General features: G+C 34.2%; 1 protein-coding gene across 2 annotated transcripts in view; it reads left to right on the top strand.

Moving 5' to 3' along the window:
• Znf385b (zinc finger protein 385B) overlaps positions 1 to 16,626 on the top strand; it is a 279,057-nt gene that overhangs the window by 199,026 nt on the left and 63,405 nt on the right. Inside the window, exons 3-4 of one of the 2 annotated variants that reach the window (XM_042688338.1) lie at positions 6,227 to 6,265; positions 9,916 to 10,026. In XM_042688338.1, coding sequence (XP_042544272.1) covers positions 6,227 to 6,265; positions 9,916 to 10,026 — 150 coding nt within the window. The remainder of the gene's footprint in view (positions 1 to 6,226; positions 6,266 to 9,915; positions 10,027 to 16,626) is intronic. The other variant, XM_042688337.1, reaches the window with a different exon arrangement.

Here is a 16,626-nt window from a genome sequence, read left to right on the forward strand (position 1 = left end):
TCCATCTTACTCCTTCCTAATTTGTGTCATGGAAGTGTTTTGCCTCAACATCAGGATATACCTGAATAGCAGTTCAAACTTAGCTTTGACAGATGATTTTTGGAAGGCTGTCGCCTAATGCATTTGGCTGGACGGGATGTGTATTGATTTTTTAATTAAGAAAGCTCACAGCTCTAGTCCTTTAGGAAGCCCTGATAACAATGTTTAGCCCATCTACAGAAAACAAGCACTTGAATTCAGATTTAACTCCAGTTGTGCTTAAAACCACAACTGCTAAGTAAGCATTAGCACATAGTCTTGGTTACTCATATGCCTTTTTTATCCAACAATAAAAATTTTTTCATAAGATTTTTCTCAGAATTATTATTTATTTTATTGTTATTTATTAAGTAGTTGTACAAAGGTGTTACAATTCTGTAAGTTACGAGTATAAACCTTCTTGGTCAATGTCACCCTTTCTTCATTCTTCCCCATTTTCTCCCATCCTATCTATACCTGCCTTCAAATTATATAGTTCATTTTTTACATAATGTACATTAGGAATATAATGAATTATTTTTGGCATTGACTTTTATGTTGTGCAGTTTTAATCTTAGGGAAGATGGGGGGGGGGGCTGTGTTCAGTTATAATTTTAAAAAGAACAAAAAGGTCCTCTATTTCTAATACATTATTTTACCAGTCGTAGGGCTGGAACTCAGAGCCAGGGCTCTGTTTCTGAGCCTCTCTGTGCCTAAAGCTAGTGCTTTACCACTTGAGTCACAGTGCCACTTCTGGCACTTTTATATAGTTTATTGGAGATACGAGTCTCATGGACTTTCCTGCCTGAGCTGGCTTTGAATTGTAATCCTCAGATCTCAGTCTCTTGTGTGGCTAGGATTACAGGCATGAGCCCCTGGCATCCAACTCACATACATTTCTTGTTCTCCTAAACTTTAGAGTGAATCTCTCTTCAAATGTGGTAGAGCATAATCATTCTTCTGACTAATCCTTAAATGAAAATGTTATCACATTTAGTATTTTCTATATGTACTGAAAAAGTGTTCTTTAGTCTGTGGTCCTTGTCCTATTCCACCCTGAGGACACATAGTACTAGACAACATAGGAAACACCCAAACTATTTATTAAGACATTCTTAGTGAATGTAATTCCCATTCCCAGAACTCTGAGTAGTGAACTCTAACCATGTTTGGACCATCCTATAGTTCATTGCCAACTGTCTATGACTTGATCAGTTTTAAAAACTATTAATATAGGGGCTGGGAAGGTGGCTCAGTGGTAGAACGCTTGCCTTGAATGCCTGAGGCCCTGGGTTCGATTCCTCAGCACCACATAAGCAAAAAGAAAAAAGCCAGAAGTGGCGCTGTGGTTCAAGTGGTAGAGCGCTAGCCTTGAGCTGAAGAGCTGAGGGACAGCGCCCAGGCCCAGAGTTCAGGCCCCACGACCAGACCCCGCAAAAAAACAACTATTAATATATCCTATTGACTAATATGAAGTATGAGTACCTCAAGGAGAGTAATATCTCTATAGATGAAAATATTAATAGAATTTAACACAATTTCATTTTTTTTCCTTTGTGTTAAATTTTTCAAGAGAGGTCAATTTTTAATTCACTAAAAGTTTTCAAATAGTTTTTTCTTCACCTCCCACTAAGTGCATTGTTCTCATATTTTCAAAAAATATCTAACAAAATTATATGAACTTTGTTATATTATTTCTGAAAGAGGGATCACAAATATTTTAACTCTGCATACATACTTTTCCTATAAATTATTTTAACTGCACTAACATCACATGCTGAGGATAAAATGAAAACCTTTCAAGGATTTTCTTTGTATTGTAATGGAAAAAAATAATCTTTCTGTATTTCTCTCTATCTCATAATAATTTCTGGTATTTGCTCAAAATGGCAACAAAGAATAGCACTAGCTTTAGTTTACTTTGGAGACATAATTCAACACATTACCTTAATGCTTTCTCCCTAAATTGAGAGCAGCAGTTGCAATTAGGGTTGATTTTGGTTAGACTTACTAATAAATCTTATTAACCGCTTAGACCTTTCTATATTGATTTTTAATTTGAATATGGATTCATATGCAACAGAATTTCAGTTTTTAGTTTATTCTTCTGAAGCTTAAATAAGAACATAACCACTCAAACATTGCTGTATATGTGTGTGTTAATGGCTACCCGGTATGAATGGAGGGTCAGGTAAAGTCCCACACCTATGACAGAAACAAGTTGAAATCTCATTTGTTAGACTGAACTTTCTAGAAAGCTCTTCAATATGGTTTCTTAAATTGCACAACACATAACTGCAGCTTTGCTGCATCACTCCTGATCTCTGGCAGTGTGGAAAATTACCTGGCATGTGCAGTAGCCAGGAAAATGGGACATTTCATATTTGTACTGACAATATTTGATATATACAAGGACTCAGTCTCAGAGTTAGACATTCAGCCTCAGTAAGGTACACAGACTTAACCTTGTAACATTTCCTAACAAAATACCACGCAAATAGTACACATTTAAAAAAAATTATTCCTTTTACTCGAATACTTTAAAACTGTTCAACAAAATTGCTATGTTTCCTCCACAGAGAGGAAGATAGAAAAAACTTATTAATTTGCTTTTAGCTTTTTAACAACACTTTGGAGATAAACATAGGGCAAAGAACAAGTCATGCCTTCAAAATTCCAACATTCTAGTGTCTAAGGTTAAAAATAATACATTGGAAAGTGTCTTAAGTGTGCAGGATATGGGTCAGTAGCAGTATACTCGCCAAATATGAACATGGCTTTGGGTTCTATCTTTAGCACTAAGAAAGTGTCTCTCTCCTCAACTGTGTATGATTAACAGATTAAATGAGTAACTACTAAAGCAAAATACAGCAATTATAAAAACCAAGTGGGAAAATCACTCATTTATAAAACTGTTTTGTGTTAAACAGGAGCAAAAATTCTCAAGGCAGAGCTTTATATTTAAAGTTATAAATTTTTAACCTCTAAAAATCTTAAAACCTAAAAAAAAAAAGTATAAGAACACTTAACCTCCAGTAAGTCTGTTGTAATCTATAGAGTAGACATGTTTGTAGCAAGCCACCACTCTCTTAGCACTCAATATGTTTGTTTACACTAAGGGAGAATGTAGACTTCAGTCTTCCTTTCAAAAAAAAGATCTTCACAGCAGATCAAGGACATGTTTCCCTTGCTTTAGTCATCTCTTTGTCAATGGACTCTACAAACGTTGTGTGAGGATTCCCAAAGCTCTTCATAGAGTGCCTCACAAAACCGTTTGAGTGAAAGAGATCAAGCTTTTTAAATTTATTTTAAAAGCAAATGAACCAACAATGGAAGACCAAAATGAAATGTTAGTTTGACCTCTAGTTTGACAGGCTTTACCTCTGAGCCAATCCACTTTTGTTTTCTGCAATAAATTCTGTCTGCCATGAGGAGAGCTTGGAAAAGATGGAGAAAAGATTCTAGAGTCCTACTTAATTTTTTCAGTCAGATGCTGCCCACTGCCCACCAGTCCCTCTGGAAGCCTACAACATTTTGATGAAATAATAGGAGGAGAAGGAGGAGGAAGAGGAGTAGTGGTAATAGTAGTAGTATTAGTAATAATAGTAGTAGTAGTGGGAGTAGTAATAATAGTCATAGTAATAGTAACTTAATTGGCTCAGGAACGTAAATATAATACATGAATATTATTTTAAGCATTGCATATTGTATTAACCTAGCCTCTGTTCCAGTTCTGAGTGACTGGGAAATTGTATCCCAGGAGAACAGAAGCGTAGTTGATGATGTTTGGAAGACATGGCCAATGTGTGATTTCAGCTAAGTGCAGGAGATTCTTGGAGAAGCACCTTTCCAAGTATTTGACTCTTGGTTTAGTCAACAGACTGTAGAGAGGATGACATGCCATTTGTCTTCCTTTCAGCAGCATTGATGGCTTTCACGTAGACACCCCCCTGTCAGCATGTCTTGAGTGGGAAACGCTCCCGTCAGTTTTTGCTCATTCAACATGTAAAACTACCTGTATCAGAGCGGCATGTGACACCAGAGTAATGTTCTATGTGATTTGCTTTTGTTGTGCTTTTTTAAAATTTGAAATCCAGAATGGTGCAGAGTTTTCTCATGGAATTAGTGTGATCAACAATTTAAGTTTTTAAGGAGCTGAAAAACAAGCAAAACATAACATAAAAGTATATGGTCAGACTATTTCAATATGAAAGACCAGGGTTTTTTTAAAGTAATTTTAGAGAAATACTGAAGGTCACAACACTATTGTTTTAAATGTGTTACTTCATGAATATTTAAAGTTCTAAATAGACCTATTGTCACATCTTTTTTCCTTTGATCGTGATACTGAAAAATCATAGAAAAGTTATTCTTTTCGCACTACAGAAATTCAATAATGTCACAGTTAAAAATAGATACTTAGGCAAACTTCCAGAAGGCCCTAAATCATAGGGTTTAATAGAGATCCTCTGCAGTAAATCGAAGACAGGTGCAAATGATGACTGCCACCTGCTAATGTATAATCACTTTTTGTCTGTGTGTAAATAAGGGCAACTACGGTGGGAAAAGATGACAGCACAGGCAGGCCTCATTCTCAGGTATGGCTTTCCTAAAGTTGCACAATAATATAGAGCAGAATTTTTTTTAAAAAAAAGAGTAGAAATGGGAAAAAATGAAAGAAAAAAAGGAAAATCTTTCAGGACACTCTTGCTTAAGCAAAAGTAGGCCTTTTAGAAGCTCTAGAACACTCATCCTTTCTTCCATTACCTATCCCCTAAAGCTCTGTGGGTCTAAGTGACACTTATTACCGTGTTCATTATTGTTCCACAACTAGAAAAATGAATTAAAAGGTTAATACTCCTAGAGGATGACACTTTGATGTCCCTGTTAAAAGGAGGATCCTGTATGTCTGAAGTGTGAAAAATAAAAAATTAGGTGAGATGTGGGAATAGGATAATAGAAGGGATGGAGTAGAGGAGGCTGGTGGATTATTTTGTGCTTTTTCATGTCTTACTCTTTTGTGTAATGGTGATTTCTTTCTCAACTCCAACTAAATAAAATTTATTCAGTATGTTTTCATATTCTATCTTTTAAAATATGTCTTTTCTTCTGTTTTTCACTTCCCCATTGACTGTAGGGCACCATCTGGAATAGAATTCCAGAAATATTTATTTGATGAGTGAGTCTAAAGTTCAAAGTAAGAAACATGGTTCTACTCGTGCTGAGTATAAAAGCTAGGAAGATCTACTAAAATATAATATAGGCAAGTAAGTGCCTGCCAAATATGCCTGAGAACATTGGCCTAAGTCAGTGCTTAAGGCTAGATTTCTTCATCTTATATTTTAAGAACAGTGAAGATAGAAAGAAGTTCTATGTAATTCTTGAATTATTTTGAATTGTTAATTGTGTAATCTCTATCTAGTTCATTCCTATTCCAAACCGTTGCTTAGTAGCTAGTTACATTAGTTAAACTCATACAAGAATGCAAGTGAAATCTCAAATCTTTTGAAAAGTGTTAGGATAATGGAATAAATTTGTAATTCTACTTTGGTTCCACCTAGAAAATCATGTTGATTCTAAATATAATCTAGTATTGTGTCAAGTCACCATGTGATCAAATAGCCCTCCCTTAGATTGATGCTACCCTTGGTAATGTGCTGCTAGGTATTTCTATTTGTGTCTATCTAGGCTTACACCTGCATATTTTTTTGAATGCTTACAATGTGCAGATGCAAATTCCTTTTTTGTGTACCCAGTGAAAGTAGTGATCTTTCAAAAAATTAACATAGGTATGTAATCCTTATAGTATTAATAAATAAATCAAAAAGATGTTTGTTCTTATTGTGATCTTCAGTATGTAATATATATGATAAGGCCAGATTCCTTAATTCATTTTATAATAGTTAGTTTACTTGTCTATAGTCTCCAATTGTCTTCTCAATTCCTAGTAACAGCTACAGTACCTAAAATCTTGTATTTTATTTTAATTACCTACCAGTTATTGAGATAATAGGTTTCTTTTCATTTCTCATGATCTTTACTAGAAAAACTGGCAATGCTATGTGTTGCATTTTTTGTTAGTGAGCATTTCAGAATTTTTACTCAGAGATGAGGAAGGAAAATGGATTTTTAAAACACTTTAAAACGTGTAAATGTACTTGCTAGCCTCAAAATTCCAAATGATTACTTCTAACTTTTACTTTTTTAGAAAAGAAGAGGCTTATTTGGGACCCATAAATTCTGCCAGGTAAGAAATACTGGTAGCTAGAGACATGTGACAGGGTTTTTTTTTCTTTAAAAAGCGTCTTTACTATTATTTCCCAATAAATCTGTGACTTTTTGTGTACAGTTACTAACAAGAGCTAACTTTATATGACTTAACAAGCATTTTTTCACTTAAAACATACATAATAAACACTTTAGTAAAGCTGTTGAAATCACTTATTTTTAACAATTGGGTGTCAATGAAATGCTAAATGACTCTTTAAAGACATGTCTGTTTTGTTGCAGTTGGTCCTACAATTTATGGTAGTATTCTACATACAAAATCATTTTTAGATAGAGAGTTTTGGTTGTGCTAAGTTGAATCATTTGTATTTATAACATATTAGAGTTTATGAGGATGTTTTTATTCACACTGAATATTTTCTTAATTCTGAACATTGGTTATTGAGTAAAAGAATCACTCTCAAGTTATTTACATAAATCTCACTATGACAGAGAAGTGATACCATAATAAGATATCTGTAATATAGTGATATCACACTAGTGGGAAAATTGACTATAAATTAACACCATAATGACTATTTTCTTTTTTTTCCATGCTATTTTCATTTGACTCTTAGAGCATCATTGGAACATTAAAAGATAAAATTCAGAACTCAGAATTTTACTCTTTAAAATCTGAAATCCTTTTTATGATAATGCCAGATGAATGACTCACATATTGATGATTATGAATCCAATGGCAAATACTCAAAAGCATCAGCTTAACATTGTCTGTTTTCAGAAACTAGACAAATCAGCAAATGGAACATTTTCTGTTACACCACTTAAAGTCTTCTTTTCCTTAAATATGTTCCCCAAATAATATTTGAATCTCTATGAAAACTATAGTTATAAAATTATCGAGGAAAATAAAAGAGATTTAGAGAAGATAAAAAATAAGTGGAGGTTTTCTCAACATTTCTATAAAGAACTTGAGAGACAAGTGGAAAACAGAAACCCAGGATAAGGCTTTGCTGATGAATGACAAGCCATTCATAGGATGAGAAGGCAGGAAGAGTTGATTATAGTAAACAAGAAAGGAGTAAAAGAACTGTGCTTGTGTAGTGATTTTGTGAAGAAAGCCAGGATTATCTATGTACACTCAAAACATCACAAGAAGCTCCTCACTTGTTACTGGGGGAGCCAATCAACGGGGATCTGCCTGCCTACATGTTTGGAGTGCTCTGTGCTGAGTCCCTGTTCAGGATGGAGAACATGAAGTTTGTTAACAGGAAGAGATGCTTTCAGGCTGATGGGGTAAAAATGTGAAATTTGGACAGAACAAAATTGTGTCAGGCTTACTTTAAAAATTACATAGCTAACAATCACAAAACTTTAAAGGAAACAATTACCTTCTAATATGTTGTTGGAGCTATCAGTTACCATCTAAGTTTACTAACATTTGAAAGAAGATTTTTGTTAGATCTGTCTTTTGTCTGTGTTTCCATATTTGGGTTTGGGAACCACTGATATGTTCATTTGTTTGTTTATTGAGTCAAGAATTCACCAAGTACTCCGGGTTAGCCTATAAATTGCTGGTTTCAAACGTTCACCCACACAAGCAGTGGAGTTACATATGGTTATACATGCCCTACTGTGCATTTAAGTAATGAAAGGTTTTAATAGTAATTTTCAGTATGTTTTGAGATGAGAAATAGGCAAGGATTTACATTAGTAAAAGTATGATGATCTGAACATTATTGATGCTTTCCAAAGTGTTTTAATTTGATTTAAAGATAATTGGTACATGTGTAAGGCAATGTGACATACCAAGAAAACCTAGATTTGGGAAATATTCATGTTCTTCTCATGTGTTTTGAATGTCAACAGATGGGAAATGTTTCTCAGAGCCTTAAAACAAAAAATGCCTCAATAAAATCTGCGTTTTAAAAATCTTTGTAAAATTATGGGCTTCCCTATTTTTGCCAATAAAATTTAGTTAGTTAGTTAGTTATTTTCTGAGACTGAAACTCAGTATCTGAGGCTTGCTTTAGATCATTGGCTACAGCTCTATGACCATAACTATGTCCCTAAACCCACCTGTTTTATTTTTAAAACCTATCTAAACTAATGTATTGTTTCTAGCAATCATCAGAAACTACAGTTCATTAGGTGGGCTTATGTGTATGTGCTTGTAAATAAAATACAGATAAACTAAGGTTATATTTCCTGAATTAACATTTATTTTGTCCCATGGAGAGTTTTTATATTTTCATTTTATTCTCACGAAACAAAATTTAAGGTCTGGGCTTGGGGCTCAATGGCAGAGCATGTGTCTAGTATGTATAAAGCCCTATGTTTGATTCTGCATACTGCCAAAATTAATACATTAATGACCCTTGAACATAAGTTTTCAAGTTATAATACTTTTATAAGTCTTGGAATTTTAATGTGCATAGATTTGTGGAACCTCAACACTTAATATTCAATTCGAATATAAGAACAATTCTGTCACTCCAGAAAACTCTTTTAACAAAACACCATATTTCTTCTTTAAAGTGGGAAAATGTCCTATTATCTCTCTTAAATATATAGAAAAAGTTATGCTAATTGATTACTCAACTCTTCAATCCCCTCTCCTTTCTACTGTATTTAGGCCATTCTAATAGCTGATTTTGTGCTTTGTTCATTTGTAGCCATGACCAAGGATAGTGTTGCTTTCTCTTCTCTATCAAATATCATCAAACTAATCCTAGCCTAAACTCTAACCTCAGGAGATTTCCTAGATTATGGTGTCAGTTGATCTGTCCTTATTCAGGTTTCATCTAAGTAATTCTTTGTTCATCCTCTGCATTGTTTTTTCAACTGCCAGTTGTTTGATGTTAATTCTAGAGATTGTGTTCTGAGGTACACAAAAGAATTATTGCTGAGTCTCTTTTATATGCTCTGTAGATAGAGGTATTTCTTTCTCTGAGTGTTATAATGGCTCTGTGACATATTTTTCTGTGGATAAGTACTTTCAGCACTCACTATTTCTTTGAATATATTCAACACATGAAAGCCAAAGGGGGAGAAATCACAGGCTATAAATCAAAACTTTACTTGATCAATATTTAAACAAGAGTTGCATATTAATCAATATCTTATAGCCATTTGAATGTGCAGTTGTGAAATGCATTTCCAGTAGAATGAATTTTAGTCAATAGTACATGAATTTTAATAAATTATTGTAAAATAAAGATCCACATTTTCTGTGCTGTAGTAAGAGCCTGATATTTATGACTTTGCCACAAAACAAAAATTTAGAAGTTGAATGTGTTTGTAATAGCTGTCACTGAGGTCATCGTAAGTTTTATCACCTACTACAGGGAAATATTAATAGCTTTCGTTTTCTTGTCGTATGATTCTTTAAGGTTTATCAGGTTCTTTCTGTGAGTATGAGATTTCCTGGAAAGTGTTAATTCTCTTATGCATTTTTGTGTTATAATTTCAATTTTTTTGCTTTTGTGTTTATCATTTGTTTTTGTCCTTAATTCCCAGAGACAAGAATATTCAAGTGAGATTCTTTTTAATCCTTATTTGAGAAGTAAAAGTCAAAACATTCAGGAATAATACAGTAACTGTTATTTGCTCACAGTATTTTTTGTCCTTTAAAGATATAGGTTGACTTTTTTATTATTTGCTCTTCAGATGGATCCTGTGCAAAAAGCAGTTATTAACCACACATTTGGAGTGTCTATTCCCCCAAAGAAGAAACAAGTTATTTCTTGTAATGTCTGTCAGCTCCGCTTTAACTCTGATGTGAGTATTATACCTTTTCAAGTTTGTAAAGCTGAAAGTCTGATTGGTGTGAACATGTATATCTCTTCATAATTGTATTTTCTCAGGAACCTCCTTACCAATTCCTGTTGGCGAACCATTTATTTCCACATGCCAGATTTACAAGCAATTGGGATTTATTCTTAAAACTCAAAAATAGAGGATATGATTGGCATCAGAAATTAAGAATGGTTCTATATATTCAGTCTCCCTTGTACTGTTTACACATATTTTCACTAATTATCTTTGTTTGGCAAAAATACTTGAATAGCAGAAGGTAGAAAAAATTGCAATGAATGGTGAAGGAAACTATTGTTATTATTTTTATGTAAAGTGTCACATTTCATGTGTGTGTTAAATCTTGCTAAATACCTCAGAGAACAATTTACAATGTGAGTTATATTTTCACAGATCAAAGAGGTGCAGGAAAGCTTCATAAATTATTTGATCTAGTCAGCAGAACCAACCTGCTGAAAACAGATACCATGGAGGTGGTAAAAATCTCTCTTACGAAAGTAGATTTTAAAGCATATAAATAAAATAATAAAGAAATTTTGTAATAACCAATGATCAGATAAAGCCAACTACCAATACAAATCAAAATCTGAACACTGCACATCATATGCATTATATCTTGATCCATTCGACCTCACAAGCCATTTTATAAAGTACATGATGTTACAGATTAATGTGTATTTTGAGGTGCAAAATTAGTATGTATCTCTCTTTATATAGACCACTAAATAACATTTTGATAGTTCTGCTTAGTAAATATAATATTTATAGTGCCTATTGTGGTATTCCACACCTGTAATGCCTGTACTTGAGAGGCTGAGGCAGAGAATTTTGAATGAATTGTCAGCCTGGGCTACATAGTGAGACCCTGTCTCAAAAAAAAAAAAAAGAATTATAGTAATTTGGGGGAAAATAAATATTTTTTGGTTTATAAATTTATATTTACTGCAATTTCAGTTTTATAAAATTCCAGTGAATTTTTGGTGTCTGATAAAATTCCATATTCAGTAATATAATGCTATCTGAACAAAGAAAAATATGGTTTATTCAAAATAGCAATATTGTTAAGATATCAATTCTCTTCAAATGATAGGCCCGGCTGAATCCCTATCAAAATCTGAAGATTTTTTTAAAGATGACACACTGTTTTGCAAATATGCATAAAAAGAAAATCCCTGCCATAAACAAGTATTTTTCTATATACATTTTGAATATTTAACATTTCCTGATTTTAATACTCAGTGACCAATAGACATTGAAAAACCATGCTCTATTCATTCCTTCTTTCCCTAATTATTTATAACAGTTTACTATTTTGCATATATTTCAGAGTTTGTTTATGGAAATGTAACTGAAAGTGAATGTATATTCTTATTTTTCCCCTTTTTGCATGAAAGGTAAAATATTACTTTGCTTTGTATTTTAGCCTAACAATATGTATTGGAGAATTTACTCTTTCAGAGCATAGAGGAATTCCTTACTTTTTTCCCCCCAAATTAATACAGTAGATAAGGATGCTCGTATCTTAAATTCTGGAAACTGTTAAAGCTATCTTACATTGCAAAAGGTGGCAGGTAGAATGAAGAGTGCTAATCCTGACCCTAAAATAAAAATATTTTACTGGTACTACAGGGACAATGTAATTTAAATTATCCTCCAAAGAAAAGAAAGGCAGAAGAAGCTGTCAGTGTAAGATTTTACTGGCCATTTTGGATTTAGAAGTAAAGGGAATATAGGCAGCTTCTAGAAGACAGAAATACCAAGAAATCAGTTTTCCCTTAGATTCTCCAGAGGGAAATCAATCCTGCCAACATTTAGATTTTAGCCCACTGAGACCTATGTCTGACAAAAATTAGTACTGCTTTGAGTATATGATAAGTTGCTTGGAAAGCAATAGTTAACTAATATATTAGTCAAATATTTAGGTTCCCCATATTTACCTAGAATCAATAGATGGACATTTAGGTCATTTCTATTTTCTTTTTTTGTTGCTATTTCATACATTTTTGTAGTTAAAAATGACAGAGTAGATCATTAATCTGTGTATCTTGCTTCAAAATCTGCAGTGCTTCTTATTAGCTGTGTCTTGAATAATTTCACTCATGTTCTGGGTATGTATGGAGTTATTCTTATAAGATAAATGCTATCTATGCTGGTCTTCAAAGTCCAATAGCAACTTTTCTTAGCAGACAGTATGGATGACAATATCTATGGTTTGTCCTATGGAGATACCAAATATGCTCCACATTTGCTACTGGATAATGAACTTTTTTTTTTTTTTTTGGGGTCCGGTCGTGGGGCCTGAACTCTGGGCCTGGGCGTTGTCCCTCAGCTCTTCAGCTCAAGGCTAGTGCTCTACCACTTGAGCCACAGCGCCACTTCCGGCTTTTTTCTTTTTGCTTATGTGGTGCTGAGGAATCGAACCCAGGGCCTCATGTGTGCAAGGCAAGCACTCTACCGCTGAGCCACCTTCCCAGCCCCTGGATAATGAACTTTTAAAATGGACATGATGTTCTAAAATGAGAGGACCATTGCCTGTCTATGATAACAAATAATTTCCATGGTATCAATGTTACCAGAATGAGGTATACATATCTGTGTGTCACAGATGGAACAGTTAAGGCCAGAAAGAATAACTTAATTGTCCTAAATTTTATGTCCCTGCCCCATGAGAGTAGGGATGAGAATTTTCTTTCTGTAAGCTAGAATTTCTGAGGAGTAGATTTGCCTTTGGCTTGGGTTCCAATCAGTGTCAGCCATTTTGTTGGTGTATAATGACAGAGATAAGGAAAAATGAGCACACATAAGCCTATGGGACCACTAGCTTTCTTGTCACTTCTCAATAAGTCCACTGGTAATAAAGAAAGAAGTTAAGTTTCTGAGTCATGCTTAGAATCTAGGTAGTAAAGCCATAGTCTGGATGGCAGATTCGCAAATATGACATTTGCAAGTTCTTGGTGTTTAGTAATGGTGCTATAATGTGCATAACTGAGCTCTGAAACTGAGCATTTTTTTATTTTGGGAAGAGTTTATTATTTTATAATTGCCCTATTTACATTTTAATGCAAGAATTAAGAAGATGCTCATCCTTATTTTCTTTAATAACATTTCTAAATCAGCCTGAGACTGAATTGGTTTTACTCTCAGTGTAGAAAATATGTTTATTGAGAAATCTGGAAGGCAAATTTGCACAGTAAACAGACTGCATACTGCAGTTCTCCATTACCACATAAAACTACCAGAGTAGACCTCACTCATAAAAATTCAATGTGACCCATTTTACATGTTCTGTAGTCCACTTTGTCCAGCCTTGATCATCTCAGTTGAGCTCCCCTGCTGCAAAGTAAAAGGCCACAGCTTTATTTACACCATACAGTATTATGTAAAGGAGCAGGCATTAATCACCAACATTTTCTAAATGGACCTTGCAAATTAACACTATTAACTTTGCCAGGAGCAGGCAAAAAAAATAATATACTTTCCAACTTAGCTGTATTTTTTTGTCTTTTCTTTTTTGGTACTGGGGATCGAACCCAGGACATTGCACTTGCTAGGCAAGCACTTTGCCATTGAGCTACATCCCAGCCCTACTTTCCAACTTAGTCCCAGACATTTGCACAAATGTGTGCAGACCTCACTCTCTGCTTTCCTCTTGACTACCTTTTTCCTTAACATGGTCTAAATAGAGAATGAGGTTGTCCTGAACCTGACATTCTCTGATGAATTAGGGCACTGAAGCTACAGTATAGTCACAAATTGATAAACCTAAATCTTCCGTTTTTAGCTGGGAAGTGCTATTTTCAGAGTTAAGCTTGGGTAGAGGAGTAAACATAACACTCCACATTTTTTTTTAAGTTTAGAATTTTTTTCCCTTTTGACTAGGTTGAAAGTTAGCAGATAGCAAATAAGTTCTCATTTATACATTAATTCCCTAGAGAATAGTAGCAGAAACACAAAAGGAAGTTAAGTGGATTCTTCTAAAGAGCAAGGAAACTTGATTTTCATAAACATTTTAAAATAGAGATTACATTATTATTGTTATTATTATAACTCAGAACAGTTTTAAAAATACTGTAGACACTGGGAAGATAGTTCAGTGGTAAAGTGCTTGCTTCGCATGCATGAGGCCCTGGGTTTGATTCCTCAGCACCACATAAGCAGAAAAAGCCAGAAGTGGCACTGTGGCTCAAGTGGTAGAGCGCTATCCTTGAGCTGAAGAGCTGAGGGACAGCACCCAGGCCCAGAGTTCAGGCCCCACAACTGACCAAAAAAAAAAAACACCTCTAATCTTTGACGTCCTTTTTGCTTCATAGGCAAATTGAAATGAGAACATAAGAATCTTTTCAATCAAGTTTTATGTACTCTTAATTCAAGAAATGACCCTGAAATGTCAGAACACAGCATTAATTGAGCGACATGAGATAGTGTTCCTAATGCCAACTTCAGTCTTCTTTACATTGTAGTTTTTTGTTACTTTATTGTACTAGCAGTTTATGATTTTTGTAAATGTTGTTCTTTGTCTTTGATTTCATTTTTAGTTTTAGTTATTCAGTATCTCCATCTCTCATTTTAAGCTCTTTTTGCTATGATATATTTACTCATGTCTGAAGATATGAGATGACCTTGTGCCATTTAATTGGCTTATATCAAAATGATTAACCAAAAATGAACAAGAAGTTAAAAGTGTGCTGTGAGGTTGCAATGGTGAAATAACCTGAGTTTAAAACTCAGTCAGCACTGCCAAAACAAATCATGAGTATAGTTAGTTTACAGTTGGTAATTCCACAGTGCTGCCTTTCTCTGTATTTTGTACTTTTGTCATTTTACCAACTTTCATTTAGATAAGATCATTAGGTTAGTTCCTCCTAGATCTTTCTGCCTATTCCTCTTATTTTACTTTATTCTCACTTCCTGAGTTATTTATTTATTTATTTATTTAAATTTTATTTTGAGTCAGGCTCACACAATTTGCCCAAACATGCCATGTAGAGCAGCTAAGACTTTGAATTGCCATCCTCATATCTCTACCTCTCTAGTAGATAGAAATATAGGTGTGTATCACCATGCCAGATACCACTTATTTCCTTTAGCAGTTAAAATAATACACTGTGAACCCTCATCTGTTTTTCATAAACAACTTGCCCCAGTCCCCTACTTTTCTGTTATTTAAGAAATGTTAGTACTCTCTGTTGTAGGTCCCCGGGCATTCTCTATCAGCTAGCATAGACCTCAAAAATCATGAAATCAGGGAGAAAGCTAGAACTTTGTATCTCACATCAAGTCCCCTTCCCCATGCTGTTGGCTGTTACTCTATTTCTTTTGGCCTTGGGCCTAACTGTATCCACCCCGCCACCAGCTGCTATGTGGCAGCTAGTCCCCGTGGCAGCCGTCCATCCTGGAGAATCGGAGTAGCCAGGAAATAGAATCCTCTTAGACATCACCTTTGACAAGACTTTTGTGGCAGAAGCACTAAAGATACCTGCTTAGGTTCTGTAAAGGATCAAGCTTTCATTAATCATTACACAACATTCTTTGAGGGGAGGATGTTGGCTTCCTTCTGCTTGCTTTGAGTCTAAAAAATTTGTTCTCGTATCAGTGTTTCTCTCTCCTGTGTTCTCTTCTCTACCATTATACTCCTCTTTCCATTACTTCTACTCAATCTTCTTCCTTCCCATTCCCCTCAACATTTCTTTCACATTTCTTTTTTTTCAGAACAAAAAAAACTCACAAAAATACATTATTTTTATCTTTCTTACATACTTTTCTAAGAGATTAGGTAATTAGATTTCTTGTTTTAAATTTAGGAATATTTCACTTTAAAAAGTCTCTAGAAGTTTTGTGGTTTTTTTTTTTTTAAAAAACACTAAGCAGGTTATTTAGGGCTCTAGCCAACAGTATTAAAAGAATTAAATTCACCTCATTATTCATGAATTTTAAACACAATATTTAATGGTACTTTTCCCTAACTAGTATGTCAGAAAAAATTTTGAGCATTTGCCTTTCAACATTTGACCCGCCCCACAAGACCAATCTCGTATATATCCAACAAATAACGACATGCATTTTGAAGCTGCTGATGAGCTACTCTCTTCCTAACATACTGTCACTGCCAGCTACCTACACACAGCTCTACTCCTCTTGAAAAGGTACATAGACCTTGTTTCCTGTTAATCCCACAGTAATTATATGCATCGATTCTTTACATCTGGGGATTTACATCCATAGATTCATGGCCGAATTGAATTTTTTTTTTTTTGGTGGGGGAAGAAATGTGTGCATTGCTATTGATTGTACATAGTCTATATTCTTGATATTATTCCCTCAACAACACAGTGTAAATGTTATTTTCCTAGCAGTTACATTTTGTTAGGGATTATAAATACTCTAGAGATGCTTTAAGGACTGTGGGATGATATGTGCAGTTATATGTAGTACTATGTCATTTTATATAAGGCACTTCATTATCCACAGATTTTGCTATTCAAGTGTAATTCTGCAACAAATCTCTCATGGATACTAAGGAATGACTGTATGTACAGTTATATAGTTATGCATGTAATCTGTGTG

The sequence above is a fragment of the Dipodomys spectabilis genome, unplaced genomic scaffold (genome assembly GCF_019054845.1).
Source record: "Dipodomys spectabilis isolate Male_0828 unplaced genomic scaffold, ASM1905484v1 ptg000115l, whole genome shotgun sequence".
Lineage (NCBI taxonomy): Eukaryota > Metazoa > Chordata > Mammalia > Rodentia > Heteromyidae > Dipodomys > Dipodomys spectabilis.